At 38.0% G+C, this 17,500-nt stretch overlaps 2 protein-coding genes across 3 annotated transcripts in view; one reads left to right on the forward strand and one right to left on the reverse strand.

Annotated features, from left to right (window-relative positions):
* Positions 1–17,500, forward strand: part of zdhhc3b (zDHHC palmitoyltransferase 3b) — a gene marked incomplete at its 3' end in the record, with an annotated part of 37,061 nt that overhangs the window by 1,680 nt on the left and 17,881 nt on the right. The window contains 9 exon segments of the mRNA NM_001077757.1: positions 486–823; positions 2,239–2,363; positions 2,520–2,616; positions 3,029–3,110; positions 3,186–3,316; positions 4,475–5,691; positions 7,689–7,710; positions 12,954–12,979; positions 16,750–16,877. Of these exon segments, the coding sequence (NP_001071225.1) occupies positions 515–823; positions 2,239–2,363; positions 2,520–2,616; positions 3,029–3,110; positions 3,186–3,316; positions 4,475–4,633 (903 nt within the window). The 5' untranslated portion in view covers positions 486–514.
* tmem42b (transmembrane protein 42b) lies at positions 12,327–16,533 on the reverse strand. 2 transcript variants are annotated; one of them, XM_088651444.1, is made up of 4 exons: positions 16,256–16,533; positions 14,996–15,142; positions 14,548–14,594; positions 12,327–12,853 (listed from the first exon to the last, which is right to left on the reverse strand). In XM_088651444.1, exons 1-4 carry the CDS (start codon positions 16,430–16,432, stop codon positions 12,838–12,840), a joined length of 387 nt encoding a protein of 128 aa, XP_088507570.1. In that variant the 5' UTR covers positions 16,433–16,533; the 3' UTR covers positions 12,327–12,837. The 2 variants fall into 2 exon arrangements, with proteins under 2 accessions (XP_088507570.1, XP_087151346.2); XM_087295220.2 differs by lacking the exon at positions 12,327–12,853 and having other exon boundaries at positions 13,429–14,594.

The raw sequence follows: 17,500 nt of genomic DNA on the forward strand, positions 1-17,500 counted from the left end.
CATAAAATGTCCCACATGAACCAATTTTTTCAACTATCTAGATAATTTTACAGACAAGCTATATTTCTTCGTAATGCTAATAAATATTAATCATTATTGATTTCATGGTTATGTTAATATTGATTTTATTTTTATCTTCTGGAAGTATTTCCTGGTCACGTTGAGCATAAAGCTGTTAAATATAGTGTTGGCTTGAAGTGGTAACCTGCCCTAATTTAGTTTAACTTCAATTATTATGTTTATTCCATATGTGTAGACAGTATACATTTATGTTTGTATTGTATGTTGTTGTGAATGGTTGGATAAATGCGATGACTGCATCCGAGTTCATGAGCCCAAGACAAACTTCCTTTACCTGGGACAATAAAGTTTATCTTGCATGAAAGAGTTAATATATTGTATTTGTTTCTGAAAGCGGATTGCAGAACGTCATGAGTTTTATCAAATGTAGTGTATATTAAAGATCTGAATACTGATGTTTGCAGGAGGATGAGGGTGTTTCCCGGTGGGCAGGATGAAGAGTTCGCCAGCTAACCGCAGTCGGGACATCGAGCGGCAGGCTGGATATCTGCAGCCGGAGCACTGCGCGCCGCCTCCTCCACGTGCACACTCGGCCCACGACATGTGGTTCATACGGGACGGCTGCGGCATTGTGTGTGCCGTCATCACGTGGCTGCTGGTGCTCTACGCCGAGTTCGTTGTGGTGTTCGTGATGCTGCTGCCGGCCAGGAGTTTGCTGTACAGCTTCATTAATGGAGCCCTGTTCAACAGCCTGGCCTTCCTCGCACTGGCCTCACACCTCAGAGCCATGTGCACCGACCCCGTGAGTGACAAACACCCACAGTCACGAGCTGGGATATTATCGACGCTCTAGGCTACTTTTTAACAGCAGATGGCGCTTTAGATGTCACTCTGGGTTAATTTTTAACAGCAGACAGCGCTTTAGGCTAGATTTAAATACCAACCGGTGCTCTAGATGTCACTCTAGGCTAGTTTTTAACAGTAGATGGCGTTCTAGATATCACTCTCAGCTAATTTTTAACTGCAGACAGCGCTCTAGGCTAGTTTTTACAGCAACCAGTGCTCTAGATGTCGCTCTAGGCTAGTGTTTAACAGAAGATGGTGCTCTAGATATCACTCTCAGCTAGTTTTTAACAGCAGACGGTGCTCAAGATGTCACTTTAGGCTAGTTTTTAACAGCAGATGGCGCTCTAGATGTCGCTCTAGGCAAGTTTTTAACAGCAGACGGCACTCTAGATGTCACTCCAAGCTAGTGTTTAACAGCAGATGACGCTCAAGATATTGCTCTAGGCAAGTTTTTAACAGCAGACGGCAATCTAGATGTCGCTCTAGGCTAGTTTTTAACAGCAGATGGTGCTCTAGATATCACTCTAGGCTAGTTTTAAACATCAGATGGTGCTCTAGATATTGCTTTAGGCTAGTTATTAACAGCAGATGGCACTCTTGATGTCACTCTAGGCTAGTTTTTAGCAAGCGATGACGCTCTAGATGTTGCTCTAGGTTAGTTTTTACCAGCAGACAGCACTCTAGATAGTGCTCTAGGCTAGTTTTTAACAGCATATGCCACTCTAGGCTAGTTTTTAACAGCAGAAGGTGCTCTAGGCTAGTTTTAATGCAGATGATGCTCTAGATCAGGGGTGGCCAACCCTATTCCCGGAGAGCCACCTCTCTGCAGATTTCAGTTGCAACCCATATTAAACACACCTGCCGGTAATTATCACGTGGTGTTCAGGTCCTAATTAATTGGTTCAGGTGTGTTTGATATGGGTAGCAACTGAAATCTGCAGGAAGGTGGCTCTTCAGGAACTGGCTTGGCTCCCCCTGCTCTAGATGCCGCTCTAGGCTAGTTTTTAACAGTAGACAGCAGTCTAGATGTCACTCTAGGCTAGTTTTTAACACCAGATGGCGCTCTAGATGTCTCTGGGTTAGTTTTCAACAGTAGATGGCACTCTGGGCTATTTTTTAACAGTAGATGGTGGTCTATATGTTGCTCTAGGCAAGTTCTTAACAGCAGATGGTGCTCTAGATGGTGGTCTGTGCTAGTTTTTAGTTTCTAGATCTCAGGCATATGTTGTAATGTTTTTCTGTTTTATTCAACCTGAACGCTAGAGGGCGCCCTGGAACATACACTCCACATATATGTTATTGAAGATAAGATGTCAGCTATGACAGCAGGACAGAAATGAGGCAGATTTTCTGACAGTGTTTTTCCCTCAGGGAGCCGTTCCAAAGGGAAACGCCACTAAAGAGTTCATCGAGAGTCTGCAGCTCAAGCCAGGGCAGGTGGTGTATAAATGCCCCAAATGCTGCAGCATCAAACCTGACCGAGCACATCACTGCAGGTAACAACACACACAAACAAACACACTCATGCTCACACACACACACACACACTCAGCATCAGATCTAAACCATCGCTGCTGCCCATTCAGTAACTCTTGTGTGCTCTTAAATTTAGAGGTCGTTCCCTAAAGTGTGTGTGTGTTTTCTCCATCTAGTGTGTGTAAGCGCTGCATCAAGAAGATGGACCATCACTGTCCCTGGGTCAACAACTGTGTGGGGGAAAACAACCAAAAATACTTTGTGCTTTTCACCGTGAGTCTCGCCACTCCTCAAATAACCACTGTTGTCATACAGAATCAAAGCACACACCCCTTGTCTGTGATTGGCCAGACAGCAGATAGCCCCGCCCCATTCTCATCCCATCAGTTAAGATGATTTAAAGATGTATTAATAAGTTGACTTGCATGTGGCTAATGTTGGTCCATTTAGAAGCACTGCAAACCAAAACCAAGAGGAATCTTTCAGAAATATAAATAATCACTGTTTTAATTTTTCCTCTTTATTTGTGTCCAATTATGTTCAAATAAAAGTTTTAAAAAGACAAAGACTGTATGAGAATGCTGTAAGAGCTGTATGTAACATCACCGGTGGCCTGTTTGCGTATTCAAATAATTAAAAGTGTATAATAATAATGATAACGTGTGTTTGTGTGTGCGCTCTGCAGATGTACATCGCTCTGATCTCTCTTCACGCTCTCCTCATGGTGGCTTTCCACTTCGTCTTCTGTTTTGAAGAAGACTGGGCCAGTAAGTGTAAGACTCCTGTGATTGGCTGATCGTGTGTCAGCGGAGCTCTCTGATTGGCTGCTGTTGTTTCCTCAGAGTGCAGTTCCTTCTCTCCGCCGGCGACCGTCATCCTCCTCATCCTGCTGTGCTTCGAGGCTCTGCTCTTCCTCATCTTCACCGCCGTCATGTTCGGCACGCAGGTTCACTCTATCTGCAACGACGAGACCGTGAGTCCTGGCTCAGGATTGGCCGATTACCATTTTTTTCTTGTGTTCACATATTGATGAGTGCTGTCAAAATCATCCTCATCTGCAATGAATAAACTCTTACAAAATGTACACACAGATAATAACAGAATCATCATAAACATTTAACACTGATTCCCGTATATATAAGATAGAATAATGTTGCGTGTGTTCATGTATGCGTGTGGACGTCTCTGTGTTTATATATATATATATATATATATGTATATGTACTCATGTGTGTGCGCATGTGCGTATTTGTGTATGCATGCATGTGTATGTGTGCTTGTTTTTGTGTGTGCATGTAACTGTGTATGTGTGTGTGTGCGCGCACACGCGTGTGCTTGTCTATGTATGTGTGCAAATGTGTGTGTGGGTGCTTGCATATTTGTGTATGTGTGTATTTGTGCATGCTTATGCGTGCATGCATGTGTGCAAATGTGTGTGTGCTTGTCTATATGTGTGTGCATCCAAATGTGTGTGTGCTTTTCTGTTTATATGTGCATGCATGTGTGCAAATTTGTGTGTGTGTGTGTGTGGTTGTCTATTTTTGTGTGTGTGTGTGCGCGCACTTGTCTATATGTATGTGTGCAAATGTGTGTGTGTGTGTTTGTATGCTTGTCTATATATATATATATATGTGTGTGTGTGTGTGTGTGTGTGTGTGTGTGCGTGTGTGCACTTGTCTATATGCGTGTGTGCAAATGTGTGTGTGTGCTTGTCTTTGTATGCGTGCATGCAAATGTGTGTGTGTGTTTATATGCTAGTCTGTGTGTTAGTGTGTGCGCGCACGTGCTTGTCTTTGTATGCGTGCATGCTAATGCGTGTGTGTGTGTGTGTGTGTGTGCTTGTGAGCAAATGTGCGCGAGTGTGCTTGTCTATATGTATGTGTGCATATATATATATATATATATATATATATATATATATATATATATATATATATATATGTGTGTGTGTGTGTGTGTGCGCTTGTCTTTATGAGTGTGTTACTGCATGCTTGTCTATATGTATGTGTGCATATATATATATGTGTGTGTGTGTGTGTGTGTGTGTGTGTGTGTATGTGTTACTGCGTGCTTTTATATGTATGTGTGCACGCTCATGTGTGCCTCTGTCTATGTGTGTGTGTGTGTGCAGGGCATCGAGCAGCTGAAGAAGGAGGAGCGCCGCTGGGCAAAGAGGTCCAAGTGGATGAACATGAAGGTGGTCTTCGGGCACCCGTTCTCCATGTCCTGGATGAGTCCCTTCGCCACGCCGGACCACGGCAAGGCAAACCTCTACCAGTACGTGGTCTGACACTGACCCCAGACCACACACACACACACACACACACTCCTGCACTGTGAACCACTGACAGCACGTTTCTCTGAGACGGAGATTTCTGAGGCCTTGACCGCGAGACTTTCTGAGCGCACCAGCCCGACTCAATCACTCCAGTGTGTCTGATCACGAACGCCTTCGTCACATCTGCTGCTTACTCTCCTCGATCACATGCACACTAACATGCCCCTCTGAGCTAGAGTTTCATCTGGTTTCCACTGCACAAATGATTCTTGATTGATGCATTTGTTGAACAAGTAACAATTTCAGGAAGAAAGCATCAGAATAGAGTCAGCTTTTCATTAAAACAAGCAAAATAATCTGTCAGTGGAGCAAGAAACATAATGAAAAGTGACAATAACATTATTCTGCTTGCCCCATCAGTGGATTATTTAGCTTGTTTTAATGCAAAACTCCCTTCATTTTGACTCATTATTAATGAAAGCAATGCAATGCTTCTTAATTTAAGAGTTTGTTGATATTTGGACCAGAAACGAGACTAAACTCTAAGTAAGACGGGTGTTTTCGCAGTGTTCAGTGACGGATCTTTTTCGTTGCCAAATTTGATTCCTCTCAGGAAAGAGAGAAGCTGGAGAGTCTGCAGTAGCACAGGATTTCTCTTCATCTCCTGCTCATGAATGAGTGGATATTATAAAGTCATATTACACACCAAAATCTGCTTTTCGTTTGTCAATTGTGGCACTATTTGCTTGATGTTCCTCAAATGAAATACTGTATTTTACCAAAACAACAATTCAGTAATATTGATGCTGGATTCTCTCGACTTTAGGAGGCTGTTTTAAAGGGCACATAGGTCACCCCTTTTTTTCATATTTAATTTAAGTCTTTTGTGTCCCCACAATGTGTGTAAAGTTTCAGCTCAAAACAGCCATCAGAGTATTTATTTTAGCTGTCTGAAGTGTCTGTATTATAGCTGGGAAAGGGTTGTTGCTGTATTTTTGCACTGGGCCTTTAAGGCGAGTCATCCCCGCCCATCGTTCCCACGTGCCTATCAGCAACATGCCTCAATCACCGCCCTCGGCTGCCTCAGGAAGCAGATCTCACGTAAAATTTGTGAGAAATACTACAGTAAGAACTTTACTATCAGTATATGATGCATTTTTTGTGGAGTTCCAACAATGAGTTCACGCACACACACATAGCACAGACACGTAGCGCAGACACACACACATACATAGCTTAGACACGCAGACACACGCATACATAGCGCAGACACACACACACAGAGACAGTGAGAGAGACACGAGGCTGTGCTGATGAAGTGAATCTGAAGTGAATGGCTGTACTTCATTACACACGTGCTCTGTTTTAAAGCATGTTAAACTTGTAAAACTCACTCTTGATCACGTCTGATGATGATTGATGATCCTAGCAAACTAAACAGACCTTTTATTCCCGGTTGCTTTGCGCTCGTCCTGTCTTGTCGACATGATTATATGCGTTACTACAGAGACATGTTAATGCGCGCAGCTGTCAATCAATATTGGTGGGCGGGGGGAAAACGCACTCCTTCGTCAAGTTGCGGTCGATCTGAAAACTGCTCCAATTGGTTCACCGTTTATATGTTGTTAAATTGAAAATGAAAGGACTGTGTGTGTTTATATCAGCCCAATATGACAGTATATACACTATACTTGCACACTTTATGCTAACCCTAACCCTAGATTTTTCACCACAGGTGCCCTTTAATGAATCACATCTACAAATAACAAACATGCAATATATAAAGAGTTCAGATGCAAAATCTCTATATGCTGTCTGACATTTTCTTCTAAACTGAGTATTTTTATCAGGCTCCTGTGTTTAGGTTCAGTGTATATTAATCAGATTAATCACTTAAAACAGGGGTCACCAATCTCGGGCCAGGAGGCCCGGTGTCGCTGCAGGTTTTAGCTCTAACTTGCCTCAACACACCTGCCTGGGTGTTTCAAGTATATCTAGTAAGAGCTTGATTAGCTTGTTCAGGTGTGTTTGATTAGGGTTGGAGCTAAAATCTGCGGGACACCGGCCCTCCAGGAACAAGTTTGTTGACCCCTGACTTAAAAAGTCAGTTCTTTTATGATTATAATGATTCTCAGTGATAATCTCAAAACTAAACCTGTTAATCATTCATTGTTTTAATGTTTTCAGTTGATCTTTGGTGTGAAATATGACTTTTTTAGGTTGATGTGTTTAATAGCATGAATCAACAAACCATACACTCATTACACACTGCAAAAAATGCTTTTCTTAGATTTTTTGTCTTGTTTCTAGTCTAAATATCTAAAATTTCTTATATCAAGAAGCATTTTCTAAACAAGCAAAACATATTGTCTTATTTTGAGAAATAATATGCCAATATTAAGTGAGTTTTTCCTTAAAACAAGCAAAATAATCTGCCAATGGGGTCAGCAAATTAATCTTGTTTTTTCTTTTGACATAAGATTATTTTGCTGACCCCATTGGCAGATTATTTTGCTTGTTTTAAGGAAAAACTCACTTAATATTGGCATATTATTTCTCAAAACAAGACAATATGTTTTGCTTGTCTAGAAAACTCTTCTTGATTTAGAAATGTTTAGATATTTGGACTAGAAACAAGACAAAAAATCTAAGTAAGAAAAGCATTTTTTTGCAGTGCAGCAATGATTAATATCGGTTAGTGTCTGCAGCTGTAAGTGCATTACCTTTACATTTCTGATAGAGCATTCATAAACTATGCACAATTATTGTTTATTCTTAGTGACTGCATTAACTGTAAAGCGTGCTCCATTATGACTGTACTGTTAGTGAGCGCAGCAGGAGCGCTGGACGTCAGTGTTTATTGCATTTCACATCGAGCCCAGATCATCTTCTGGTGTGTTTTCGTGTCTTACTTCACCCTCAGGCCTGTTTCTGCTGCTCCAAACTGAAACTCGATCACTCGAATGCAGTGCATGCATGTGTGTGTGCATCAGTATTTCTCCACAGTTCAGTCCATCATCATCACAGGCCTGACGTCAAGCGCTTTAAAGGGGACCTATTATGCATGGAAGACTTTTATGAGGGGTTTGTGTGTCAGCAGTGTGAATATATCCAGCATCTAATGGCAAACATGTATTAATCCTATTGCTTATAATCAGACTTGATCAACAGTCTGCAAGTCACTTTGATTGACATTCTTCCTTTGTATGACGTCATCACAGGGGGGGAAGCCCCGCCCACTAGTCTCCCATCTATCCCTCATTAGCATATGACGTTAGTCTTGTTTTAAAATCTGCCACTATGTTGATGCATATAGCTCCGCCCTCTTCTGAAAAGAGCACAACCTCATTTGCATTTAAAGCGACAGTCACCAAAATCAGGATCAAAGCCTGAAAGGGTCAGTTTCAGAGAGGTAGAACGCTTTATTAGTGTGGTATTTTGAGCTTAATCTTTACACACACACACACACACACACTAAAGGCATCATTTTTTCTTATTAAAAGACATATTAGGTCTCCTTTAAAGCATCTTTGCACATTTATTAGCCTTTTTATGTTTCCTCTGTGCATTATTGTCGTGTGTTTGAAATATATCAGATCTAAATGCAGTCTCGGGTGTTTCGGGTTCGATCTCACTTTGAATTATTGAATAAATCTCTCTTTCTGTTGTTTTTCTCCTCCTGGATCTCGGTGTCTTATTGTTGATTTTGCTGTGGACATTTATTGATGGAGGAAAGAGCCACAAACACACTTTGTTTCATCAGTTTAATGCATCACTACTGTAGTATTCTCAGTTTACAGAGCAATAAATACATTATATTCACATCTATAAACGCAGCCTGTGATTTATATATACAGCGACAGACACACAGCATGTGCTACATCAATAAAGATGATCAATGTTTTTATTATTACGACCAGATGCTGGAGTTATTTTGTGCATTTGTTTTCTTTTCATCGTCATATGAATCTGAAATGACCGACTGTTTAGGGGTGTAACAGTGCATGTGTTCATACGTGATTAGGTGTTTATTGTACTTTTATGTCTAATAAATAAATAAATCACAATGTAATCATTTGATAATAATTTTAACATTTATCATAAATAAAAATATATTTTAAATTGATATTTTTAAACATTTGTATTATTTTATTTATTATTATTTTTTATTAATTTAATAATTTTACATTACAGAGATTCATTCATTCATACATTTTCTTGTCGGCTTATTCCCTTTATTAATCCAGGGTCGCCACAGTGGAATGAACCACCAACTTATCCAGCAAGTTTTATACGCAGCGGATGCCCTTCCAGCTGCAACCCAGTACTTGGAAAACATTACAGAGATAGTTTACAGAATTGAGAAAACACTGTAATGTCATTATAATTGTATTATAAACATTATTATTATTATTATTATTTAACTAAATTAGAATTTATTAAAGCCACAATTTGAGTGTAAAAGAGCCCATCCTCATATATGATTAAACTGAATTTTGAATTTATATATTTAATTATTTGAATAAATTTTATTTATATTTTAATTTTCTTCATGTTATGATTTGATAATGATCATATTTATCATAAAGAAATATATTATTTTAATAATAAATTATTTTAAGTATTTTATTTATATTTTTATTATTGTTTCCCCCACAGTCCAAACATATGCGCTATAGGGGAACTGATCAACTAAATTGACTGTAGTTTATGATTGAGTGTGTGTGTGTGTGATTAAGTGTGTATGGGTGTTTCCCTGTACTGGGTTGTGGCTGGAAGAGCATCCACTGTGTAAAACATATGCTGGAATAGTTGGCGGTTCATTCCACTGTGAAATTCTGATGAATAAAGGGACTAATCCGAAGAAAAATGAATGAATGAATTTGGTGTTAATAAACATCATAATAAATACAATTTATCACAAAGAAAATATACTCATTCATTTTCTTTTCAGCTTAGTCTCGTTATTAATCTGGGTTCACCACAGCAGAATGAACCGCCAACTTATCCAGCATATTATTTACGCAGCGGATGCCCTTCCAACTGCAACCCATCACTGGAAAACACCCATTCACACACATACACTACGGACAATTATTATTTTATTCATGATTATTTTTTAAGTCAATATTTCCACTTCTATATGACAGTAATAGGCTACAGAATTGAGAAAACAGTGTAATGTCATTATTATTATTATTATTTGACTAAATAGAAATTTATTTAAAGCCACAATTTAAGTGTAAAAGAGCTCGTGTTCATTTATGATTGGATTAAATTTTGGATTTATATGGAATTATTTTTAATCTAATAAATAAATCACAACTGAATGTCATGATTTGATAATGAAAATATTTATCATGAGGGAAAAAATCTGTAATTATTTTTAGTATTTTATTTACATATTTTTAATATTCATGATTATTTTTTAATTAATTAATTGCATACTTTAACATTACAGGAGTTCTAATTTAATATATTTAAAGCCACAATTTGTTTAGTAAATTAATATTTTATAATAATATTCATTCATTAATTTTCCTTTAGCTTAGTCCCTTTATTTATCAGGGGTCGCCACAGCGGAATGAACCGGCAACTATTCCAGCATATGTTTTACACAGCGGATGCCCTTCCAACTGCAACCCAGTACTGGGAAACACCTATACACACTCTTTCACACACACACACTCATACACTACGGCCAATTTAGTTGATCAATTCCCCTATAGCGCATGTGTTTGGACTGTGGGGGAAACCCTCGCCAACACGGGGAGAAAATGCAAACTCCACACTGAAATTCCAACTGGCCCAGCCAGGGCTCGAACCAGCAACCTTCTTGCTGTGATGCGACAGTGCTAACCACTGAGCCACCGTGCCACCCTTAATAATAATAATAGAAAAGGCTATTTTATACATAGTTTGGCCCAGGGGGGTAGCAAGCGGGGGGATGGGGTGAATACGTCCCCCTCACTTTTAGAGACAGACCATTTAGAAACAGGTGATTAATTATTATATGAATGTAAACCTTTGGATGTCATTCAGCTGTCTCCCCCACTTTTAAAATCTCCGCTACGCCGCTGGTTTGGCCTTTGCTTTACTGTACAGAAAATGTACTCAGCTGTAATTTCCATGGACAGTTACACCCCTAATATTTACACATTTGGCCCTTAATAATACAGTATTTAATGCCAAATATGAGAGTTTTAGTTAATGATATTAATAACACAGAAGGTATGCCCACATATAAGGCAAATCATTCAGAATTTAATCATTCAATCATCATTAAGTGAAGCCAATTTAACTGTTTAAAAGTTACAACGGAATGAAATTTTTCTTAAGTACCGCAACTAATCACAATTTAAAGTGTGGTTGCTATGGTAACAGATGCTATTATTAAAATTCAAAATGAGTGTCTTTGTTTCGTTGATTCAGATTTAATTAATAATTCCTCTGCAAGCGTTTGTTTTAATTCAGTAGGTAATGCATGACCAGTTAGACGATCTCTTCAGTCCTATAATGAATGAAACTACTAACTCATCAGACGCCGCTTTAAGTGTTCATTTCGCTGTATTTCTACATCCTCCACATATATAAACACACAAGTGAATGGCGTCACATTGCCAGGGACTTCACATCCTCAGGAAGCGTTCGGTGTTTTGCATGATGAACAGACATGTGATAGGCATTCTCTCTATGATTATTGTATCGATATTCACAATATTAGCTGCTCTACGAGTCTCTTGGTCGAGCACAGGAAGAACTAGAAGATTTCACAGGAAGTAAAGACCTGAAACCTCATCCTGCAGCCCTGATAATCATGAGCATAAACTGCTTTCATCCTGGAAGATCCACATGGCGATTGTACAGTTGCTATGGTAACACAACAACTACAGTATTTGATCTATTGTGGTGATTCTATAGTCGCTATGGTAACACAACAACAACATTAATCGATCTGTTGTGGTGACTATACAGTTGCTATGGTAACACAACAACTACAGTAATCGATCTGTTGTGGTGATTCTACAGTTGCAATTGTAACAACAACTACATTAATTGATCTGTTGTGGTGATTCTATGGTTGCTATGGTAACAAAAACTACATTAATTGTTCTGTTGTGGTTATTCTATGGTTGCTATGATAACACCAACTACAGTAATTGATCTGTTGTGGTAATTCTATGGTTGCTATGGTAACAACAACTACATCAATTGATCTGTTGTGGTGATTCTATGGTTGCTATGGTAAAACAACAATGACAGTAATGGATCTGTTGTGGTAATTCTATAGTTGCTATGGTAAGAACAACTAAAGTAATTGTTCTGTTGTGGTAATTCTATGGTTGCTATGGTAACACAACAATGACAGTAATCGATCTGTTGTAGTCATTCTATGGTTGCTATGGTAACAACAACTACAGTAGCCGATCTGTTGTGGTGATTCTACAGTTACTATGGTAACACAACAACTACAGTAATTGATCTGTTGTGGTGATTCTAAAGTTGCTATGGTAACAGAACTACAGTAATTGATCTGTTGTGGTGATTCTACGGTTGCTATGGTAACACAACTAAAGTAATTGATCTGTTGTGATTCTATAGTTAATATGGTAACAATGTCAGTAGTCAATCTATTGTTGTGACTCTACAGTTGCTATGGTAACACAACTAATGTAATTGATCTGTTTTGATTCTATTGTTACTATGGTAACACAACAACGTCAGTAGTGGATCTATTGTTGTGATTCTATAGTTGCTATGGTAACACAACAACAACAACTGATCTGTTGTGGTGATTCTATAGCTGCTATGGTAACAGAACAACTATAGTAATATAAACAAATGACCAAATACTGTGGTTTTCCACAACTATGCTTAAAGTTCATGTTTAAATCAATAGTTTTCAATGAATCCCAAAGGGATGAAGATGAATTAAATAAATACTCCAGGAAGCAAAGTGATTAAATACATGGACGGCACTAATGCTCTGTATTGTAAATCATTCTCCACTCTTCTGTCTTGTGTTCTAAATGCATGAGATTCAGGGCTGAAGGACGGGTTTCACTGGTGTTCATTCGTTCGGCTACAGGAAGTGACATCATCACTGGACGTCTGCATGCATAAGGATCTGTGGCATATACTGTAACTGCTCTTCCAGAATGTCCGTGTTCGGAGGTTTGCTGTCGTTATTGCAGGTCTGCCGCCACACGCAGAGCTCACAGTGCTGGAGGACTGAAGCAGGAAGTGATGTCACTGACACGTTAAAACACCAGTCAGCAACCAGACTCGAGGGTCAGGAAGATGTGGCCGGAAATATGTCGTTTTAAATATAGATTTTTGTGTGTGTGTGTGTGTGTGAAAGGAGTCTGCAACTTTTTAAAATTTGGAGAAAATAAAAAAATAAGCTTAAATAATTTAAAATATAGATGAACCTCAATTTTTTTAAGAACAGTCACTAGCTCATATTTATTTATTTTTTCATTTAAATATTATAACACATTACAACAAGCGTTCACATTTTAATTTGAATAGTGCACGTTAATTTTAACATTTAATACTGCATTATTATAATCCAAACAATTATCTGCTAATACTAGTTAATGCATTGTAAACATTCATAAATAGTGTAAATATATATAATTTCTCTCTTTTATATATATATATATATATATATATAGTTAAAGTCAGAATTATTCGCCCCCTTTAATGTTTTTTCCTTTTTTAATTATTTACCAAATGATGTTTAACAGAGCAAGGAAATTTTCACAGTATGTCTGATAATATTTTTTCTTCTGGAGAAAGTCTTATTTGTTTTATTTAGGCTATAATAAAAGCAGTTTTTAATTTTTAAACCCATATTAAGTTCAAAATTATTAGCCCCCTTTAAGCTAATTTTTTTTTCAATTGGTTCTCGGTTTGTCAAGAGAACAAACAATCATTATACAATAATACAATAATATATATATTAATATATATATATATATATATATATATATATACATACATACAATATATTATATATATATATATATATATATATATATATATATATATATATATATATATATATATATGGTTTAATATGGGTTTAGGTCAATATATATATATATATATACATATATATATATATATATATATATATATATATATATATACATACATACAATATATTATATATATATATATATATATATATATATATGGTTTAATATGGGTTTAGGTCAATATATATATATATATATATTGCTTATATTAGCTTATGTTAACTAGTAAAAGTTTATTGTAATGTGTTATCATTAATAATGCAGTCACATCATCTCGTTTTTCCTTTTTATTTTTGCCAATTGTTTTATTTTTCTTCCTTATTTGTCTTTTAATCAAAGTATTTATTTCATATTTTGAGTTTAAAAGTGAGCCGGACCTGTTCAATCTGAGATTCATCCTACAGTGAGAACATTTTGAATTTTTCATGGATCTTTAATATTTTAACATGAAATATAAATAAATAATTTCATATTTTAGAAGAATCTCTAGGTTATTTTCATGGTAAATGATCATAAATATAAATAAATATTTTAATATATATATTATGAACCTATAATGTGCAATTTTTAATACTGAATAATAGATCTAAATAATTCTGTAGGTTATTATTTCATATATGTTGATCTTTGGCATGACGGCATACTTTAAAACAAGTCAAACTCTTAGTGTTTTTGTGCAATGAAAGAAAAGGAAATGAATTCAGTGTCAGGTCTCAGATCAGTCGGACCCTCATCAGATCTGTGTGTGTGTGTGTGTGTGTGTGTGTGTGTGTGTGTGTGTGTGTCACTCATTCCCTCTTGTGCATGTGTGTCTGCGTGAGGTTTGGTGTCGTGTGATGAAGCACCAGGAGTCCAGAGAGAGTCAGAGAGATTCCCACCCACCACAGAGCCACGTGAGTCTCTCCGAAGATCAGCTGACCCAGAAACGCCTGAAAGACACACACACACACACACACACACACATACCATTATCAACCCTATACACACTTCACAGACACATAATAAACCCATGATCATCAGATCAGACCAGATTAGTAAACAGTAGTCAACATTCACAAAAGTTTCACAATTGTCCAAAGAAAAAAATGTGTTAAATAGTTTTAGGACAACTTTGATGAAAGGTGATGAGCTGCCACTTTATTAGGTACACCTGTCCAACTGCTCATTAACGCAAATTTCTAATCAGCCAATCACATGACACCAACTCAATGCATTTAGGCATGTAGACATGGTCAAGACGATCTGCTGCAGTATATATATATATATAAAATTATGTGTGTGTGAGTGTGTAGTGCTATGGATCCTCTATGGATGTAGTGCTGCTACTCACGGAGGAGATGAGGTTGGATGCGGTGGTGGTCACAGTGGTGCGAGCGGACGAACATGAGCTCCGCAGCGCTTTGGCCAGAAACGTCCACATGACGGCGTTACAGGTGAACAGCAGCCCACCGCACAGCAGACGCAGAGGGATGTGCAGCTGAACACACAAACACACACAGCTGTTATTACACCACAATATACACCCATGTGAACCGGAAGTTGTTGACACTTATTTCAGCATGTTGATATACTTCTGACTGAAAGGGGGCGGGGCTTTCCTTTGAAGATCATACCCGCATATCACACTAAGGCCGCCGTCACACTAGAGTTTGAGCATGCAAAATTCTGTCGCGCAGCACTGCTGAAAATGGGCAGGATTGAACCAAATGATTAGACATTAATTAAAAACGAACAATTGCTCCAAATTCTAATGTTTACCTTTTCGTTAGTTTGTTACAAGGAGATTATGCGCAAAAAGAAAGCCACGCCCTCTTACTTAATATTTTGTTTTAGTTGGAACTACATCAACATGACAAAATAAGAGTCTAAGAAACTTCCGACTCATGCAGACTTTATGGCTGCGTCCAAAATCGCCAACTGTTCAAGTATGTACCAGATTTGGGTTCCAATTTACTACATAACTGTCAGAAAAGTGCGTTCTGTATAGTATGAATGTTAGTATGAATGGAATTGGGACATACTACAATGACATTTACATATTTATACTACCATAATATTTATGGAAGTACGCGATTTCGGATGCAGGCTATAAATTCGGACATACTATTCGCTCGCATACTATTTTAATGTACTATAAAGTATTGTAGTACGTGATTTTGGGTGCTGCCTATGGATTCAGACATATTACTCAGCACACAGGCTGTTTTAACATACTATATAGTAGGGAAGTACGCGATTTGAGACGCAGCCTAAAACTTCGCGGATGTGTGACGTCATTAGCATGAACACACCGCACACGCTCCGCATCACTAGTTAAAATTGATTATTTCTCTACATTTGAACATTCTTTTAAACATTTGAGATAACACAAGTGCATAAGTGAGCACTATATATGACCCTATTCTTGCGTTTTTTTAATATTTTCATAAAAATACATCTTACAGACAGTGCACGCGCACTGAAGGTCATGCGCGTCTGAGTGTCACGCATCATCATCATCATCCCCAGTACTTTCAGTATTATCGACAAGCGTTATTAACAGTAGCATCATTAATGTTGTTTGTGATGTTTTATTATGTCTGTCACTCACCCAGTCGCACGCGCTCGTGTCGCTGTGTTGCGTGAATTTCCTCTGCTCGCCCCACGTGCGCATGCCCGTCTCACATACGCCCTTCAGATAGTCGGTGCCCAGAGACAGTTTGGCGGACGAGGAGGCAACGGCGCCGAGAAAACCGGCCAGCAGCGCGTACAGGACACCGGGAAACATGACTTCAGATGACCCATCACACCTCCAGCGGTACTGCAGCGACAACAACCCAGACCAGCAGCATCATCAGCATCAGCAGCAGCGGCGGCAGTTACGGAAGCGAGCGACACCCCGGTGTGTTCTGGGAACTGGAGTCCATGACGCGTCTATGACGATTTTGTACAGGTCGTGAGTGATATTTTTGTTATATAGAAATAAACACGTTTTATATTACATTTTTTTTCATGTAACATGGTTATACACAGAGATAAATGAGATTTTATTATATAATATAATATAGAAATTTTTTTTTATTGTATCATGAACGTATACCATTCATTCATTTTCTTTTCGGCTTAATCCCTTCATTAATCAGGGGTCGTCTCTGCGGAATGAACCGCCAACTAATTTCTAGCATATATTTTACGCAGCGGTTGCCCTTCCAGCTGTAACCCATCACTGGGAAACACCCATACACTCTTATTCACACACACACACACACACACACACACACTATAGACAATTTTTAGCTTATAGGAAACTCACGCCAACACAGGGAGAACATGCAAACTGCACACAGAAACACCTACTGACCCAGCCAGGACTCGAACCAGTGACCTTTCTGATGTGTGACAATTGTGCAACCGTGAACATGCCACTGTGACGCCCTCGTATATATCATATATAAGGTAAATAGTGGAGACACAGTCCATACTATATATATATATATATATATCCTCTTCTAAACTAGTACTTCTAATGCAAAATAACGTACTTCATAATTCCGTGCACTGAGATGTGTGTATGTATGTTATAACTGTATGATGTATTTATTGCAGTACTGGGTAATATTGTTGCATTGAGTGCAATATATTGCATATAACATATACAGTATAATATAAATGTGACCTGCAATATCTTTAATTATTTTTAATTTCTTTTTTTTTGTTTGTTTTTTGTTTCAGTCTGTGTTGTTAAAATTAGATATTACACTAAATAGTAAAAATTGCATATTAAATTAAATAAAAGTGATAAAAAAACACTTACTTAAAATACACACACACACACACACACACACACACACAGACG

Source organism: Danio rerio, chromosome 19, assembly GCF_052040795.2.
Source record: "Danio rerio strain M-AB ecotype USA chromosome 19, GRCz13ab, whole genome shotgun sequence".
Lineage (NCBI taxonomy): Eukaryota > Metazoa > Chordata > Actinopteri > Cypriniformes > Danionidae > Danio > Danio rerio.

Bases quoted from the DNA above. Each gene is read 5' to 3' on its own strand.
- tmem42b (XM_087295220.2), bottom strand. From the start codon at position 16,432: ATGTTTCCCGGTGTCCTGTACGCGCTGCTGGCCGGTTTTCTCGGCGCC. The intron at 15,143-16,255 runs GTGAGTGACAGA...TTGTGTGTTCAG, and splicing joins ACACGAGCGCGTGCGACTGG to CTGCACATCCCTCTGCGTCT. The intron at 14,595-14,995 runs GTGAGTAGCAGC...TGTGTCTTTCAG, and splicing joins CATCCAACCTCATCTCCTCC to GCGTTTCTGGGTCAGCTGAT.